The sequence below is a fragment of the Alexandromys fortis genome, unplaced genomic scaffold (assembly GCF_014885135.2).
Source record: "Alexandromys fortis isolate MF-2015 unplaced genomic scaffold, M_Fortis_MF-2015_v1.1 scaffold_1, whole genome shotgun sequence".
NCBI lineage: Eukaryota > Metazoa > Chordata > Mammalia > Rodentia > Cricetidae > Alexandromys > Alexandromys fortis.
Genome location: NW_026067927.1, coordinates 2,964,475 through 2,983,832, shown reverse-complemented (window position 1 = coordinate 2,983,832; position 19,358 = coordinate 2,964,475). Strand labels below are relative to the sequence as shown.

At 47.3% G+C, this 19,358-nt stretch overlaps 1 protein-coding gene across 4 annotated transcripts in view; it reads right to left on the bottom strand.

The window, feature by feature from the left end:
- Gnao1 (G protein subunit alpha o1) overlaps positions 1-19,358 on the bottom strand; it is a 141,604-nt gene that overhangs the window by 55,892 nt on the left and 66,354 nt on the right. For all 4 annotated transcript variants that reach the window (XM_050144373.1, XM_050144374.1, XM_050144372.1 and 1 more), the window contains one exon: positions 9,742-9,883. In XM_050144373.1, coding sequence (XP_050000330.1) covers positions 9,742-9,883 — 142 coding nt within the window. The remainder of the gene's footprint in view (positions 1-9,741; positions 9,884-19,358) is intronic.

Genomic DNA, 19,358 nt, shown 5'->3' with positions numbered 1-19,358 from the left:
TATGGGCACCAGTGGTGGAGTGTGTTACTGTAGCATTTTCTGGACAAGAACTGGCTTTGATTATTTATCACGAGTACATAACCTATCCCTGACTTACAGATGAGGGAATTAAGGCTAGGTAGGGGTGGGGTTGAGTCAAGTTGGCACTGAAGAAAGGAGGTAGTGACATTTTGGTTGCATAAGTTGGCAGTGGTTTCTTCTGAGATGCAGGGAGGTCAGAGCTCTGCCAATAGGGTCTCTACTTGCTCCGTGACAGACATCTGCAGGGGTTAGCATCCTTTGCCAGGCTACACCATGGGAAACCAGGAGGGGTACTGTGACAGGCAAGCTACAGGCAGACCCAGAACAAGGTCTCTGGCCTGACAGAGCTCCTCTCCACCCCAGGATGTAGGGGTCTCATAGCCCTTTCATGTTGTCACTGTTTAGCTGCTCTATAACCTCTTCCCCAGCCGTGGTAATCCTCCAGAGCGAACCGAGGTTGCTTACAACCTGCAGTGGCTGCGCCAGAAACAAAGCCATACGTCTGCATGCCTAGGGGCTCTTCTTCCATGGCTGCTCCACCTCCTCCTGCTGCCTTACCCTCTGTTCTTGCCTTCTTGACTCTTGGGTGCCATGGACACTGGGCTTCTTTCAGACTCTCATACCGGGTCAGGATCCCCTGTTTTTATAGCCTTTGCATATGCTATTCCACCTCCCCGACTCTTTTCTCCCCCCCCTCCCCTCTCATGTCTTTTTACTATAGCTTTTCCTCCTTTTTCTTAGATAGCTTGTCCTCTGCAGATCAGGCAAGGCCTCATTCATCTCCCTAAAACTCTGGTGTCTGTGTGTGTGTGTGCTTCTGCTTACCAGCTGAGTTTGGGGCCCAGAGGCCTGTTTGATCTTGGTTCACCATTGTGTTCAGTGCTTAAAATCCTGTTGGTGTATAGCAGGACATAGTAAATATGTCTCAAATTAATGAGTGAATGAGTGGATAAATGAATGAGTTGATGCTGTCAGGAGAGAGGGAGATATTTTCAGTTGGAGGGGTGGGGAACGGCATTCCTAAAATAAAGCAGCTGCCATTTCAGGAGTGCTTGCTTCAGGCCAGGACCTTCCAGACCGAGATACCTGACAGGGTGACGCTAACCCAGTGTTTCCCACATTGCAGTCATACAGCCTTGTTTGCTATTCTCCTCCTTTCTGAGTCTTTCCTTCCTTTCTTGTGTCCATGTCTTTGGGCTTCTCTCCCAGGCTTCGCTGGGCCTGATTCAGAAGAAGGCCCCTATGCTCCTCCTTGTAAAGTGAAGAAAGGGGAAGCATTCGGGCTCCGCATTTTCTGGCTTCCCTGAAGAGATGGCACGATTTCTTTCCCCGTGGTAGCTCAGCGGCCCTTGGATACTGTCCTTCTGTCTGGTTTTGAGCAACTATAACACTTGGGCTTTTGGACCTGGCTGGCCACTATACATGTGGTGAGGCAGGTCAGTAGGAAACCCGCCTTTACAGAGCTCTTAGATTTCCGATTCACCTGGTGGTAATTCATGTTAGCTGGGCAATCCCGTGAGTAGTTGCTATGATCAGTTCTGGTTTTCAGTGAGAAGCCCAGCTAGCGGTGAGCCTGAAGTACGAAGGCAGCACGTGGCAGGGACAGAACTCCCAGCCTGTCTAGTTTGAGAGCCTGGCTCTAGCCTTGCTGGATGACCGCACCTCTCCCAGCAGAATTACAATGAGGCTCACCTTGGCAGTCCCAGCTGTCTCAGACAGGTTGGGAAAGATCCCAATCTCTTGACAACTGCCTATCTCCCCCTTTATCTTCAACCTTACCATGCCCCTTCAACAGCCTGAGTGAGAAGGAAGGTGAGGCCAGCAGAGTGGCAGGTGAACTGAGCGTCCATGTTGTCTGTCAGTTAGAATCCTGGAGGGCCCTGGCTGTCCACTACGGGAATAGAAATACTGGCTCCAGGCCAGCTTGGTTATCATGTACATACTAGATGGAGCCTGGCTGGCCTTCCATTATCACATGACTCCTCTCCAGAAGACACAGAGGCACAGCTGTCAGGGCCCAAGTCAAGGAAAGACTCACTGTGGCTTACGATGGCCTCCTCAGCATCCACTTCTCTTTTATTGTACTTCCTGGTTTTCCTATGGGAAATCCACTCTTATCATAGGAACCCTCAGCCAATCAGAGTCTTATCCCTTGGTCCCAGTAGTTGATTCAGTGCCAGGTATCGGTACTAATTGGACCGATAAGATGGCAGAGATCCCAGGTCTTGTGTAGTATTCAGGGGAGAGATGGCCATTGTGCTCGGGCTCAGGACAGCTGCTGCAGCCAGTTTCCTGACTGGTGGCCTCACCTACAGCTCTGCTGCTGGACTGCTTAACTATCGGCCAGCTGACTGCCATTCCTGTTTTCTATTTCTGGTTCTGAGGATCGAACCCAGGACTTTGTGACTATGAGGGAGAGCACTCTTCCAACGTGCTACGTTCCAGTTTTCCAGAGGGCTGCTTTTAATTTAAATAAGCCAGGTTGATTGTGTCTTAATCACTTGCAACCAGAGCTTCCTAACTTACCACTAGAGGTTTTTGGGAGTCATGGCAGACCACTGCTGGCTCCCCAGCTGATACAGAGGGGAGGTGCTAAGGAGGAAGGAGTAGGTGAACACATAATGACTGTGGGTGTTGAACGCGAAGTGGACACTGCTTCTAGCTTCCAGGAAGGTGTTGCCTAAGGGTCCATGCTTTCCTGGATGGCACTACTGGGAGGAGGTAAGGCCGTGTAGGGACCTTAGGTTACTGGAGTGATGCCCTTGAATTGACAGTGGACCCTAGTTCCTTCTTTGTTTTCTTTTAAGAAGTTATTTATTTTATGTGTATGGGTTTACCTGCATGTATGTTTGTATACTATGTTGCCTGGTACCTGAAGAGGACAGAAGAAGGCATTAGCTCTCCTGGAACTGGAGTTACAGAAGGTTGTGAGTTTAGGAATGTGGACATTAGGAATTAAACCTGAGTCCTCTGAAAGAGTAGAGATTGCTCTTAACCCCTGAGCCATCTCTCCAGCCTCTGGCCCCCTTTTATGACAGGGCCTCATTAAGTAGCTCTTGCTGTTCTGGAACTCACAGAGATCCTCCTGCCTCTGCCTCCTGAGTGCTGGAGTTAAAGAGGTGTGCCACCACACCCAGAGCTTTTTGTTCCTCTTGATCTCTGGTAAATGATGTGAGTTTTCTTTACCATGTATCACTCACCTTTAACATGGTACACCCATTAGTAGACCATCTTGGCCTGGGTGCTCCAAATCTGTGAGCCAAAATCAATCTTTTTTCTTGTAAATGAATTTCATTGGGGACTTTATTAGAGTAACAGAAAACTGAGCACATAATTCTACCCCAGGTGAGACACTGCAAATCCCTTACATACACTTAGTGGGATCTCCACACTGGGGTAGGTGGGACAGATACTGCCTATGCTATCTGTCTTTATGAACCTATGACTCATGCCTTCATTCACATAATTCAACAACACAAAATGCACCTTACTAGTTCAACAGGCTCCTCTATGTGTCCGGGAAGAAACGACTCATTTACAAAGGAGCATGGGCCAATATTGGGCAAGGATCAAATAAGGCATGAGATATAGCCCCAGAGAGACCTCTCGGGGTGAACTGTTACCATGCTCACCACAAGCTTCAGCCTGTGTCCCATGATAGGACCATGTGGCCAACACTGCTCCTGTAAGTTAATAAGTAGGTAAATTCTATACTTATTTTGTAGGGAACATAACCCTATTCCAGGGGGCTGGAGAGATGGCTCAGCGGTTAAGAGCATTGCCTGCTCTTCCAAAGGTCCTGAGTTCAATTCCCGGCAACCACATGGTGGCTCACAACCATCTACAATGAGATCTGGTGCCCTCTTCTGGCCTGCAGACATACACACAGACAGAATATTGTATGCATAATAAATAAATTTTTTTTTAAAAAAACCCTATTCCATTACATTTGTGGTAGATCTCAAGCATATGTACTTAAAATACATCACCATTCTGTGACCTTGTTTTTGATGTTCTCAATTTTTTAACATTCCAAAACTCTGTGATGGCTAGACAGGGCACACTGTCTTCTAAGACAGTGGGGTCAAAAGACCCAAAAGAAAGCTTATCAATTAAAAGCCCATTCTGAGCCCAAAGGAGGTACTCAGGATATTCCCACTCCAAAGACGAGGTCCTCCTGTGGCAGTGATGGGACATGGGACCCCAGACACTCAAGGAAAGTGATGGGTAGGGATCACTCACCCAGCTTAGCAAACCTAGCATGCTGGAGAAGGGTGGGACAAAGGTACCAGGGCTGTGCTTTGGACATCTGACCCTACTTGCTCATCTGGAGAAGTCTTGCCTGGACACTCCTGCCAACAGGCTTGTGCTCCAAGATTCACCTGCCACCCAGCTGGTTTTTCACCTGTGATACCTCTTGGGACAATATTCTAGCTTCTGAGCTGATGTGGGAAAGCAGAGGCAAGGAATGAAGAAATCTGCAAGGAATGAAGTCATCAGCCCGAGGATCCATCATCATTCCTGACCTTTGAATGAGGTCTCATACAGACTTAGCACATCTTTGTTGTTTTTATTTAATTCCTAACTTCAGGGTTACCTGCTGGCTCTTCAAAACTTCTTTCCTCTAGTAGGTCCTGCTGGAGTGGCAAGTGTCGAGTAAAGAGAAGCCCAAGGTTTCCTCACTCCTTTCTGCCTCTAGACTCCTTGTAAGTGTGTAATATTCTCTTCCTTTGAATCAAAAGCACCCAGAGAACCATCCTGGTGCTGGACAGTTGTCAAGGTAGCCCTGGGAGTGGTAACTCTTGGGACCCCTTTCCAGCAAACAGTGCTATCCCCATGGCTTCGCCACTGCACGTGTGGTTATGTTTGCTTGAAGCCAAATGCACCCCAACTTGCCTACTGAAATCTAGGAGTGACTTACTCAAGAGAAGAGGCTGCCACTGCAGCTGAGGTCTCTTGCATCTCAGCACATGGACAACACAGTTATCAAGGGCAAGCACTCCAGTAGTTTAACTCAAATGTGACTTCTTCAAATATGCAGGAGTCCTGCTCAGTTTGGACTCCTATAAAAATGTCCTTCATCTCTGAGCCTGGCTTACACCCTTTGCCAGTAAGCCACTGCCACGTGATGCTTAGGTAGGCTGGGAAAGCTAGGCTGAATGCTGGGAGAAAGAAGGGTGGAGTCAGGGAGAAGTCATGGAGCTCCCCGGAGACAGACGCTGGAAACTTTACCCAGCAAGCCACAGTCATGTGGCAATACACAGATTAATAGAAATGGGTTAAATGAATATGAGTTAGCCAATAAGAAGCTAGAGCTAATGGGCCAAGCAGCAATTTAATTAATACAGTTTCTGTGTGATTATTTTGGGTCTAAGCTAGCTGGCGGCTGGGAACCAACAAGTGGCCCTCCTCCAACAGCAGAGGTGGCATCTGAATCCAACCTCCATCACTTTCTAGAGTCAGGTGCATGTTAGATATGTATTCTACTTTCCAGCAGTTTATAATTAAGAGAATTCAGCATGTGCACAAATATTTTTTAAAGAAGCTGATAGCATGCTTACTAGCCAAGGCTCACGAGTTCAAGGCGTTCTTTGTTCTTGCACAGGCGAGAAAGGCTAAGCTGAGGACAAGGAAACAGGAGAGATTTAATCACAGTTTTAGGTGACAGAGGAGTGTCAGAAGCACTCAGGGCTGAGAGGTGTAGGGAAAACGTGTCTTTTCATGTAGAGGCTCAATGGAGCAGATGGCTGTGTAGAAATGTGGTTAGACCAGGCTGTGCCTTCCGCACTTGTGAACAAGAGGGGAACTCTGCAAGACCTGTTTGGGCTCTTTGGCCATTGAAATGAAGGCCCCAGGGCCACACACTATCAGACAAGGTAGTTCAGAGAATTTCTCTGAAAGGATCCTTCACACAGAAAGAGAAGTTTATGACAGCCCCGGGGAAGCAGCTCTGGTTCTAGGACTGGTTAAAGGGTAGGGCAGGGACAGGAGGCAGAGGGAGACCTCACCTCTGAGTCTTCCGCACTGTCCTTCCTCAGCTTCTGCTGTCTACTGTTCCATTAGTTTATATTTCATATATGTAAATCATATATTTCATATCTGTTTACACACATGCATGCATGTGTGTGGTAAAATTTATTAACATGTATCATTCAAAGACTACTTCTCCATTGTCTTGTTAAGGAGTCTTCAAACTCGGCCACTGTCCTGTCTCGTCAGTAATCTCTTTCACAGTGAGCACAGGCCAGCTGAGGGCCGAGGTGGAGGGAAGGGAGTTGGGGAATTTCAGCTGGAAAGGTGAAGGCAATTTGTTCCAGGATAATGGGTGATGAAGTTGGGGGGGGGAGAAATGGAGGGGCACAGAGAAAGAGAAGATATGGCGAGAGGGAGATGGTAGAGACAGAGTCCCTTACAGGTAGACAGCAAGGGTAGAAGGCAGCAGAGGGAGGGGAGCCATGGGAAATACAGGAGGGATAGGCAAAGGTAGCCTGTGGGCTAGGGGCAGAGAAGACGGTCTCTGGAGCACCAGGCACGAGTGCAGGGTGAACTCAGGGGTGTGGGGCTAAAGCAGACACCAGGAAGACAGGGAAGGAAACCAGAGAACTGCAGCAGGTGCCGCTTTTTTCGTTCCCTTTTCAAATTCTTTTACTGATTAAGAAGATTGGACAGGATCTTGCTGCGTTGCCCTGGGCAGTCTCAGATTACTAGGCACCTGCTTCGGCTTCCCCAGTGCCGGGATTACAGGTGAGTACCATTCCTAGTTTAGGAGTACTCTTGCCTGGTTGGCCCGAGCCTGTTTATATGAGCCTTTGCTGTGGACTGTAGTTTTCTTAGGCAGGTATGTCTCTGTGTCCGCAGGCACACTTGGAGTGGAAGGACTATGGGTGCATCACTCTGCTGCTCTCTCTCCGCTAGTAAAACGACAGCAGTAGCAACCAATGCAAGGTGACTGTTAGGGTTAAACATCAAACAGTATTTCTTAAGTAGCAGGGCACATTACTTAACACAGATCCTAGAAGATAAGATGCAGAAGCCTCCACTCCTGGAGCTCCTATGCCTGACTCCCTCCATCTACCTGTTCAGGCTCTTGGTACTAAAAGCGACTACCAGAGGAGCCTTTTATTTCTCTGCCTCAGGCTGATCCGGCTCCAAACTGGTCACACAAGTTCTCAGTCCTTGTTTTTGCCCAATGTCAATGCATCAGCAAAGCCATCCATTCCTCCTCACTATTCCTCCCCGTGCTCCTGCATTTCAGACTCCTCACCTGACCCCACATCTCTGCTGTCACAGACTCCAGATCTGTTCCCCACGTTGGGTTCTCTTTGATGAGGCCATCCTAAGGCTGCCATCAGGAGTGTCTAAAATTCACTTCACCCCATCCCTTTCTAGCACAGTCTAGCCATGGTTGCTTCCTGTCAGCACGGATTGGCTACCTTCCAGGGCTTACCAAATCTGACTTACCTATTTATACTGGTTGGCTGCTTCAGCCATGCCCCTCTCCCACAAATGGGGACCTTTCAAACTTTACCTAGACATCAATTACTGTAGTCTTTCCTTCCCCTAAGGAGACTCCTTTGACTATCTCAAGAAAATGAGGTCACCTAGATAGATATGGGGAAAAAAGGAAAACTTCAAGGCAAACTAGAAACGGAGGCAGCTGTACTATATAACAGGATATCACATGACCACCCAAGACCACCGGGGATACCATGGCTGATCAAGAGGACCACTAAATGTTCTTTGCACCATTAAGATGGCCTCTCCATATCATTAACGTCATAAAATTGCCTATTCCTACTATGTAGGTGACACCATGCCGCATATGGAAAGCCCCAAATAAGGACAAAACCAGGAGAAACCTGACTGGGAAATCCCACCCCATTCTCTGCCCATGACCCTGCCATTCAGTTCAAGAACAATTCTCCCTCCATTAAGGTTCACCATAAGCAGAGCAACCCAACACTCGACAGCATGATCTCTTCAGAGGCCTGCATTCACACCCTGAGCGTGTACCCCTGTCCTGCAATAACTGTTCTCCCAGGTGCTCTCATTGTCCACCTGTCTCTGAATTCTTTCTCTGACAGTGCTGGGAACCAGGAAACATCGAGTGAAGTTCTCAATCTGGTCCTTCCATCTTTGAAACCTACCCAGCCTTGACCACAGGTAACAGAAAGGTCATGCTCAAGTCCCATCTTCCTAAGATGACCAGCTCCTCAACCTTCATCATCAAGCCATTGAACCTCTGCAGCATTTCACACAAGGACACACAGGTACTGAGCAGTGTACATCTGGCCATTATATTACAAAATTTCAGGTACTGCCCTCTCCTTAGAATGGGAAAAGTAAGAATATAATTCTATTCAAGGGATGATTTTTGATGACCTACTATGTTCTGGTAGAATAAACACAGGACTCAGCCTTGTATTTGGAGGGAGCAGGGGCTCAGCAGACGACAACTCTTTCATGCCACATTTGCTATTGCCGTGAAGATGAACGAGACTGCATTCATCTCCAGTCACTGTGTTCCAGTTACCCTGCGGCCCCAGCAGGTTCTTTCTGATCATCACTTTCTCTGAGCACTGTTCCCTTTGTGCCCACTCCTGCACCCAGAAGGCATGGAGAATGCTGTCGGGAACACGACTGGAAAACCAGAGGCACCCCTGTTCCCCTTCTAGAGAAGAACATGCAATACACTGTCAGCTTCCTGGCCTGCCTCTGGGGAGGGCAGACAGAGAAAGGGGGAGGTCTGTCAGGACTCTACTGCCCACCCTAGGCAGCCACCCTGTCAACCACCCATTACTCTAGGCCCTGAAGTGTCAACATTAGCTGAGGTGACTCTGCTCCATGAAATTAGGATTTGTGCATAATATACTAAATTTTACATGTAAAGTTCTCTGTCACAGATAATTTGTCAGACCTCGAGAAGGCCAGGATAGCTTTCATTTGTGAGGTAGGGAATGTGTATCAGGCAGTGAAGTCACCAGACACTCAGAGGGTCCAATGTGGTCCCGCTGTGCTGAAGGTCTCCAGCTGCTCCCCTTGGTCTGTGGGTGGGGACCAAGTCCAGCTTTTGGGCAGAATTTTCAGGTTGTTTTCACACCTCCTTTCCTCCCTCCTTCCTTTCATTAAGCTTTTCCACAGGGGTTGTGGCTTAGCCTTGCAGTGGGTGCAAACATCTACAAACAAGAGCCCTCCACAGGCTTCTCAGGAAACAGTCCTGGAGTTAGAATGCCAGCTCTGCAGAAAGGAGGGCCTCACAGCTCCCAGGAGAGGCAGAAGCACACCTTTGGTGTGAGGAATGAGGGGCAAACCAATGGTTGCTTCCCTCCTACAAGGTAAGGACAGCTCTCCTCAGTAGGAAGATGGCACCTAGTGAAGGGGTCTTTGTTCAATAAATATTCTGCTATTCAAGTTCATTGTTCAGGGGCAGGTGTTTAATCAGGCTATGCTGATTCAACTTAAAACATTCTCTCACTCTTTCTCATCTACAGAGCAGATCAGGGATTTTTTGAGGGGGGCTTTTATTTGTTGATGACTTTCTGGAGAGAAATGGAGAAGCCCTTGACTTTGCCAGGGATTGGGAAAATAAGGCTTAGGTTGGTGACTACTGCCCACCCCCCTCCCCAGAGGACAAGCTCTCCCAGTTCCAGCAGGCACTGTCAGGAGGAGGGAGAGCCAAAGGCTTCTTCCCTGTGCCTATGGCCTCAGAGACTTGCTTACCTTTCTCTCCTTATCACCATACTCCACGCCCAAAGTATCCATGGCCCGGACAATGGCTGCCAGAGACTGGATGGTGTTGCTGTAGACAACAGGCTTGTACTGCTTTACATCTTCTCCAGAGAAGCCGTCTTCATGGATGATCCTGGAGGAAAACCACAAACCACACCTGATGAACAGTGTCCTCAGTCCACATGGACAACATAGGGCAAGCCCTGCTTTACAGGGGAAAACTGTGGGGATGCTGGAGTTGCTCTATTGGGGCTGTATAATCTAAAAATCAAAACAAAGCAAAAAACCCACTTATTTGAGCTAATGGACAATAATAACCTGAGATATAAACCATAGGAAACATTACAGTCTTCAATTCAGTATCCAGGGAAAGGAACGGGGGTGGGGGTGGGGGCTGAAGTCAGCTGAGAACACTGCAACGGGAGCAGTGAGCACGACCACTCAGCACATGCTTGCTGCTGCTGCTGACTTATATGCACTCACAGAGTACTACTCAAGATTCCCACAAGAACTCAGCAAATAAAAGATACAATCTCAATCCATCAGTCAAGCCCCACCCTTTCCATTGGTGGGGACCAACCCAGCTACAGTATACTGCTAGGTGAGGACCATCCTCCAAGAGGAGATGTCAGCCATACACACAGATCAATCACAGTTCTTTTATTGAAGGCAGGGTGATGTGGGATTCACCTTTGTATGCTGTGAATGTTTTATTACCATTGGTTAATAAAGAAGCTGCTTTGGCCTATAGCAGGAAAACTAAACTGAATGCAGGGAAAAAGAAGGTGGAGTCAGGGAGATGCCATGTAGCTGCCAAAGGAGAAGGATGTCAGACCCTTACTGGTAAGCCACAGCCTTGTGGTAATACACAGATTAGTAGGAATGGGTTAATTTAAGATATAAGTGCTTGCTAGGAATATGCCTGAGTCATCGTCCAAACGGTGCTGTAATTAATATATTTTATGTAATTATTTGGGTCTGCGTGGCCGGGAAATTAAAGTGCAGTCTCCTTTTACAGTAAGGCGATGCCTTGCTGCGGGACACTGGCTTTACCCTGTAGATTTGTTTCTTGTACTTGTTTAATAAAACGCTGATTGGCTAGTAGCCAGGCAGGAAGTATAGGCAGGGCCACCAGGCAGGAAGTAGAGGTGGGGCCTTGAGAACAGGAGAATTCTGGGAAGAGGAAAGCTCACTCTGCAGTCATCATCCAGACACAGAGGAAGCAAGATGTGACTGCCTTGCCGAAAAAGGTACCAAGCCATGTGGCTAACACAGACAAGAATTATGGGCTAATATAAGTTATAAGAGTTAATAAGAAGCCTAAGCTACTACGCCAATCAGTTTATGATTAATATACACCTCTATGTGTCTTTGGGACTGAAAGGCTGCAGGACCGGGTGGGACAGAAACCTTAGCCAACAACGCCTGGCTTAAATGAATAACTACCCTTGTCCAGGCACATGTAAGATACCATCAGAAGAAAAGCCAGCAGAGGGCATGTCCCTACTCTTCCACAGCTGGTATTAGCCAGAGTCACCCTGTCCTGTTGACAGAGTCCACACAGGGGACAGATCAGAGGCCGTGTGACACCTCTGGCAGTCTATGACACAAGCTCATAGCTGGCAAGAATCCTGGAAAGGGGAAACCACATCGAAATGGCAAGAATAAGCATGAATAGAAGAAAAAGAAGACAAGTTTTAAGGACAACATTGGGGGATATTTGGGCTTTGATAGACTGTGTGAACCGTTTTAAGGCCACATTTCCAGAATAGGAATTAATACCACACGTAACACAGACAGGATTTAGCATGAGAGCTGAGCTTTCCTTCTATCTCACCAAGGCCCCTGTCCATGCTTTCATTACCTTCTTTCTGTCATGGAGAACACCACAGACAAATATCTTGAAAACAGCCTTATTGAGATTAATTTCATATACTACACAGTCTGCCTGCCTAAACCATGGAGCTCAATATTTATTTTAGCAAATTCACAAGATTGGACAACCGTAACTACATTCCAACTGTAGAATGTTTTTTCCCCTTCACAAAAGTAGCCCTGTACCCATCACCAATCACTTTGCATGCCCACTGCAATCCTAGACCACCACTAAACTATGCTGTTTCTATAAATTTGCCTAGTTTGGATTCTCCATATAAATGAAATTATATGATACATTTGTGTGTTTGTGGCTGGTTCTTTCATTTAGCAAGTCTTTTCAAGGTATGCCCATGTTATAGCATGTCGTGGGCATACCCTGTTCCTTTAATAATATTCCTTTGCATGGGTGTACTACTATTTAGTCATCCAGTTACTAGTTGATCGTAACTCCTGAGGCAGAGTGAGAGTTAGTGCTGGCTATGGGTCTCCATTCTGAGTTTCTCCAAGAAGCAGAGCAGAAAGACTCTGTTGACATTTTGTGGGTTTGATTAGCGCTAAGACTTTATAAATCTTGTTTTTATTTGAAAAGACTTATTTTATTTTATGAGTCTTTGCCTGCAAGTGTGTAAGAGCACCACATGTATGTCTACTGCCCCCACAGGCCAGAAGAGTGTCAGTCCCTTGGAACCAGAGTGCCAGAAGAGAAATCACTCTTAGCTGCTGAGCCATCTCTGTAGCTCTTGCAAAGGCCTCTTGATGAAGAATATAGCCAAAAAACCCTACAGGTTTGTGAGCCAAGGGAGTCCCACAGGGAAACACGAGCTCCCTGCATTAAGGCGGAGAAGTGAGCAGAACAAAGGAAAGCAGTGTGCTCCACCAGTGGACTGCAGGCACCGGGCAGCACGGCACAGGCTGGGGGCTCATGGGCTGCCGAGATCAGGGTCAGCACTCCAAAGTCAAGGCAGCTGGAGCCGAGAGGAAACTGCAGAGAAAGAGTTCTTGGTGTCTGTGTGGGGTTCCTGGGGGTCTCTGGCTGAACAGCTGAGACGCCACAACTCACAAAGAAGAGCACCAAAGAGGGAATGAACTTCAGGGGCTCGGAGGCTGAACACTTGCCAGCACACCCTCAAGCCAGGAGACGAACCTGCAAAATGCCAGAGTATAGTTCCTGGGGATACTGGAGCTTTCAGCGGAGATGCTAGAGGCCACAGCAACTAGGTTAAGACAGTCCTATGGCTCCCCCAGGCCCTCCCGACAGTGCTAGGAAGCAAGTCTGAGAAATACAGCTACCGCCAAAGAGTAACAGAATAAAGGCACCAGTCTTTCAGAGAGGATAGCAAAAATCTAGATGCTCAGCAGAGGAAGGTGCATGGTGCTGCCTTCCAGTGGGAAACCCTGGCTCTGCAGACAAGCAGGAAGGTGTGGCTCATGTGGCTCACAACCAAGACCAGCATTAGCTGACTCAAGTAGATGCGGAAGTGATACGAATGACAGAATTCACACGTGGTATTGTAAAAACATCCACTTTACATATTTTCAAGACATCAAAGGAAATTGTGAGTATAATTTAGAAAGAAATGGAAGATGCAGAAAATGAACAATAGCTGAAATAAAAGTTGTACCAGGTGAAATTAATGGCAGGCAGACAGACATGCAGAAGACTGACAAACCTGAAGACAAAGCAACAAAGACTACTCAAATGGAGGCAAAAAGAGAAAAGGGCTGAAAACTCCTCATAATACACACATACACACACAACTTCTGGTAAAGCAAAGGAAGGGGGCATGTAGAAAGGCGCATGTGGAAAAGTGGCCCATGCTCAAACAAGCGTGTGATACACACATGGGCATTTCAGAGCAAACAAACATCTTGCAGTCTTATATATAGCCAAGATCTAATTCTTTATGAATAAACATAAATAAGCATGTCTATCTTATTAATATGCAAATTTGTTTTAACCTATAATAGATGGTCAAATTATATGATTTAACTTTAAACTTTAAAAATGACTTATTGGCATTAAGAGTGTCATTTGTCTACCTATTTTATATAACTACACACCTGGGGTCACATCAAAATTTCTCTGACTAAGAGCTAGCATGGGGAAATATTGGGAACCCTTCTTTACGTCCCTGCTGGCTAAGGGATGTCTTTGCCAACAGGGTTGGAACTATCATTTGCCACACTAATCTTTACACTCATCACTGAGGCAGGAAGGCTAGGTTCTCATTATATCTGTCTGACTCAGGAGAAACTGAGGCTGAGAGAGATTAAGTCACTAGCCCCGTCTCTCTCAACAGATCCATGACATAGCTAAGGTCAGAACCCAAGTCTCCAAGCTACCAGTCCTTCCGACCACATATGATCTACTCCCATAACATGTGAATTATTGTCCTATCAAGTATCAGCCTGTGTCTGGGGTGACCCAAAAGAAAAATGGAGAAACGAAGCAATTAGGGGCCAAATGTTCAAAAGTCATGACTATTATTCTAACTTGGGCTTTCAGGGCTAAAGTTTGAACACATCCCCGACTAAACAGTCATGTGACCCGCTTGGATAAGAACACATTGTGGTCCACACTGGACAGCAGGGAAAGTCGTTTACAATCCCGACTCCAGCACCAAGCTCTGGAGGGCATTTTCTCACACAGCCTTCCTCTCCCCACACTTTCTGAGCTCAGGATGACATCTTTGTAAATATCAAAGAAAGCCCCTTAATTTCTATCTCCTTGTGTCATTCCAGAGAGCAGGGCAGTGATGGCAGCAGCTCAGACGACAGCCAAGCCTGATCCAGCACCACCTCTGCTGCTGAGGACCTGCGTAAAACCCTGGCAAATGACTTAACTGCCCAGTCTTGGTCTCCTCATTGGCAAGTTGTTCTGGGAAATCAGATAGGTACGGAAGAGCAGTCCAAGTGGGGGAAGCAGGAGGGTCAGGAATTCAAGGTCAGCCTTGACAACCAGAGACCCTGTTTCAAAAACACAAAAACACAAACCTAAGAGAAAGAGAGACTACAGTGAAGAGACTGGAAATGGCAGCCAGTGGGAATAGCAGTCTTATTCTGAAGTCAACCTCCAAACACAGTTTCTTTAGTTTCTGGCACAGAGGCCACCTGTGGTTCAGAGCTGGCCTCCTATGCTAAGTGCTCTACCTGCTGCATTCCTTCTAATCTTTGAAGCAGCCCCGGGCTTGATAAAAATCACCAGCTCCTCTTTACAGTTGGGGAGACAGGCCCAGTGAGGTCAGGCCACTTCCCCGAGGTCATACGGCTGGTGAGTAGCATCTAAGGTCTTGCTTGTGACCCATGGGCAGCTGGCAAAAGTCAGGGCAGCTTCCCTCACCTCCAGGTTCCAGAGGTCCCCAGACTGTACACACATGCACACACATACACATGAGAACTGCAGTGCCTGTCTAATGCTCTGAGGGTCTGGAAAGGAGGGGGCATCCTGAGAATTCTCGGAGGCATACTCCCAGGGTAGCTTAGTCACATGGATGGCTCAGACCTGGGCGCTGGAGGTAGCAAGATTAGGGATGGGAAGGCAGAAGAAAGTCCATGTACTGCAAAAGCCTTAGACAGAACTGCCAAGATAATGTACAGAATTGACTCCAATGCTATCCCTACTGATAGGACTGATTCAAGCCACAATATTCTTTATTTTGTGCATAATCTAATGTGACTTGAACTGTCACTCATTCAAATCATGATTAAAATGTTTTATAACTTGATAACGATCATTTGAGATCACTTCTCAGCATATTTGTTTGATATCTTGCTTCAGGCATCTCTCATCTCCCTTTCCACAGTTCCTGACACAGAGATGGTGAAGGTGGAAATATCACTACATGAGCGGCGTGTACACAAATGCACAAACATATCCCACAAGGAGCTCACAGGTGAGTCTGCATGTGTGAATGCACACGCATGTGTGCCTGTGTGCACTGGGGTAGTGATCTACCAGATTTTTTTTTTTTTTTTTTTTTACCTGCAGAGGCAGGGCATTAGATTGAAGCCAAGTTATTTCTCACAGTGCACACCTAAAACCCAGGGACTCAGAGAGCATGTCCTGGGTCACCAAGCCAGAAGAACCAGACAAGGCTGACAGAAGCTGCCCGCTGGACTCTGGGCTCCTGACAAACTGCTAAGTAGGTGATGGAGAGCGAAGGATGGTACAGGGTCACTGACCACAGCAGGTGACCAATTTCCAGGAAGAGGCAGTCAGTAGCTGACCCTTGCCCTCCCCACACCAACTCTCTCTCTACCTTGGGGATCCTGCAGGAGGCTCAGACCTGGCTCTCTCTGTTCTCAGCGACTCTCCCAGGGTGGGGCTGCTTTTAGCTGCAGGAAGACTGCTGGGCATAGAGGCCTTATATGGTCACAGAATCATAGGCTTGGGAGCAGGAAGGGACCTCACACAATCATCTGGGCTGGCAGCCTTTCTCTGAATTATGGGCCCCTTTGAGACTGGGACAAATGCACCAGCACAGGGTTTTCCTTGATTTCTGGAGATTTGTGAACACCTGTCATAAGCTACAGGGACACAGCTCCATCACTGGGCTGGACCTAGGGTTCCTTTACCCTGCCATGCCTCACCATTCTCTGCCACAACCCTTGAATGATTTAGACTGAAGGGTGGTGGTGCCAGGCATTAGCTGTGATGGGGTAATTTCCTGTAACTGCTGACTGTCAACTGTTCTCGCTGAGCTGCAGCCAGGACCAAAGGAGCAGCTGCATGGGCAGGAGAGCAGCAGCTATAGTGATTGCTGGCACATCTGGCACACAGGGGCTGTCCTGGTGCTGTCCTCCAGAAGAATAAGGCATGTAGATGGTTCTAAGAGGAGGGCACCAATGTGGCACACCTCTGAGTGTATCTGTGAGGGCATTTCCTGAAAGGTTAGCTGAGCAGAAGATACACCCTGAAGGTAAGTGGCAACATCCCATGAGTTAGGGTCTTGGATGAATTAGAAAGGGGAAAAAAAAAAGATGAAAGTCAGCTGACCATTCCATTTCCCTTTCTCTGCTTCCTGGTTGGCCACCAAGGACCAAGGCACTTCCTCTGCCAGGTCTTCCTCACCATGATGAATTGCACTGCTGTCAACAAAGTAAAATAAGCTTCTCCTTTAAAAACTGTCTTGTCTGGTATTTGGTCAGTTGTGAGAGAATTAACACATAGAGGTGAGCCCTGGAGGACCGCCACCTGCCAGGAAGAAGCAAAAGAAGGGCTAAGAAACTCCAGTGGGAGAGGGAGATGGGCAGGAGTGGGGACTCTGCTTGTTCTGAATATCTTGGGAGAACTTAGGGTTGGCGACCCTGGCTTCCCATTTTGGCCATCTTACTGACATTCAGGTGTCTGAACAGGGGTGGACTTCACAGGACACTTGTCTGGGACCTGTTTGTTTCGGTGATAACTGATAATGGTGTCCAGTCACAGTTGGCCTCACTGACCCAATGAGCAGTGGGAATGAGACTCTGGAGCCACGGACTTCCCTATTAGGTGGGAAACAACAATTGTGGCCTGATAGAACACATGTGTAATTAAACAGTGAACAGGAAGCCCTAGCATGTAGGGGCTCCATAGAGCCCATTAGAACACTGAACTAGGGCAGGGGATACGATGAAAATACCAGGCATGGTATGGCGGGTGTCCTGTACAGCCACACGTGTAAAAATGTAGGTGTTTATACTGGGGGAGTGGGCATGGAAGCTGTGGAGAGGCTGGGGCAGCAGAATGGAGCAGCCACCACTTTTGGCGGTAGCATTCACTGTTTTGTTACTGTCTTCTTTCTGTTCGCCTCATTCTTAAAATGTGCATTGGTATCTAAAGGAATGGATCATTTTATTTTTTAAGGATTTATTACTATTGAGTTTGTGTGTATGTGTGCGTACCACAGCACACATGTGGAGGTCAGAGAACAACTTAGAGGGGGCAGTTTCCTCCTTCCACCTTTATGTAGGTTCCAGGCATTAATTTAGCTCTTCAGGCTTTTGGTGCCTTTACCTGCTGAGTCATCTTGTAATAGATTACTTTTCAATGGGAACAGATATTTCACGTTTAACATGGTAACCATGCTGACAAGGGACAGGCGCAGAAGGGTAAAGTGCTGCCAGCTGGGTCTCCTGATACCATTCACTGGGGTTTGGTTTGATGTGAGGTCCTACTGCATTGCCAAACCCATGGGGCCAGTTCCCTGTCTTTTGGGAACTCAAACTAACTGTCAAAATAAGGATAATAATGAAAACATGTAGACAATAGTTAAAAACAAACTGGTGTCTTCCAGGGGCAGTGATAGGTATATGTATCAGCTATGTGGGCTGTCACACAGTAGCCATTGTCCTCATCCAAAGATATATTTTCTTGTCTCTCTTACAGCTAAGACTGGCCACATGATCTAGTTCAAGCCACTAAGACTAAAGGGGAATGTTTAGATATTGCTCTGACAAAGATGTTTTTACTTCCTGGTCCCAAGATAAATGTCATTGTGATTACTTCTCTTATTGCCCATCTTTCTCTTTTCCCCAGGGCTTATCCCCTACAATATTCCCTGGCCTCCTGCCTTCATATTCAGTGCAAGGAGTCAATGAAGGAGCTGCAGCCATGCCAAGGTCATGATGCTAAATGCCACCATTATGGGAGTGAAGATCAAAGAGGCACAGGAAGCCCATGATGACTTGGTGAACTGACAATCAACCCTTGTAATGACAATGTGTTCACCATGATGCCCTCTGCCTGAGCCACAGTAATGGTTCTACTCCAAGGCCACATGTGGGGAACTGTGACTTAGAGATAAGAGCTATGTCCATAGGGACACAGTTAGCTTGTGACAGAGCAGGGACAAAATCCCCAGAGGCCTTTCTATTGTGTTACAGGCCTCTGATGGCCCTGGAGCTGAGGATGATGGGAGATCCCGAGTGAGGAAAACATGGGACTCATCTGCAAAACAGAAAGATTTTCTTGACTTGACAGTTCCAAGGTCGGTGTACTTACTTCCATGAATTTATCTCTTAGTTACTTTCATGGATTATCTGGGTCCCTACTATGTGCCAGACAAGATATCAACATTGGGGATTCAAGAGCAAGCCAACATGCACAGTGTCTGCCTTCATGAAGCCTGCATCTAGTAGGAGCTCTGCAGAAGCTCAACAGGAATCTCAAACCATAGAGATAAGAAGGAATGATAACCAGAAGGCTCATACTCTGCAGGGCCAGCCTACCTGGAGCAGTGCTGACAGAGGAGCGGCAGCTGGCTGGACTGGGAGTAGCTCTCCAGATACAGTAAGTGTGCACAAATGCCAGGTCTCTGGGTGTTGGAGGGATCTATGCTGAATGGGTAAGAGCGGTACACATGCTCCAGGTGGGATGGATTCATCAAGAATTCTTTCCTGAGACTAGCTCAAACGTTCTCTACTATAGAAGGACTCTGCCGACTCTTAGGAAGAATGTGTGTGAGAGCAAACTGACCCAGTGTGGGGGACATGACAAACTGCACCCAAATTTAGAGGTGCTGGTAGGAACCAGCAGAACAACTCGGAGCTGGGTACCACAGAAAGGAATTGTTCCATCTAAGACCCCTGTCTTGTCCCTGCTGGGTGTCCCTACTGTAATTGTCTTCTGGTGTGTATACATACATGTATGTACTGTGCATGTGCATGTGGAGGCCAGAGGCCTCATGGATGTTTTCCTCTATCATTCTTCATCTTATGTCTTTGAGACCGCGTCTCTTACTGAGCCTGGA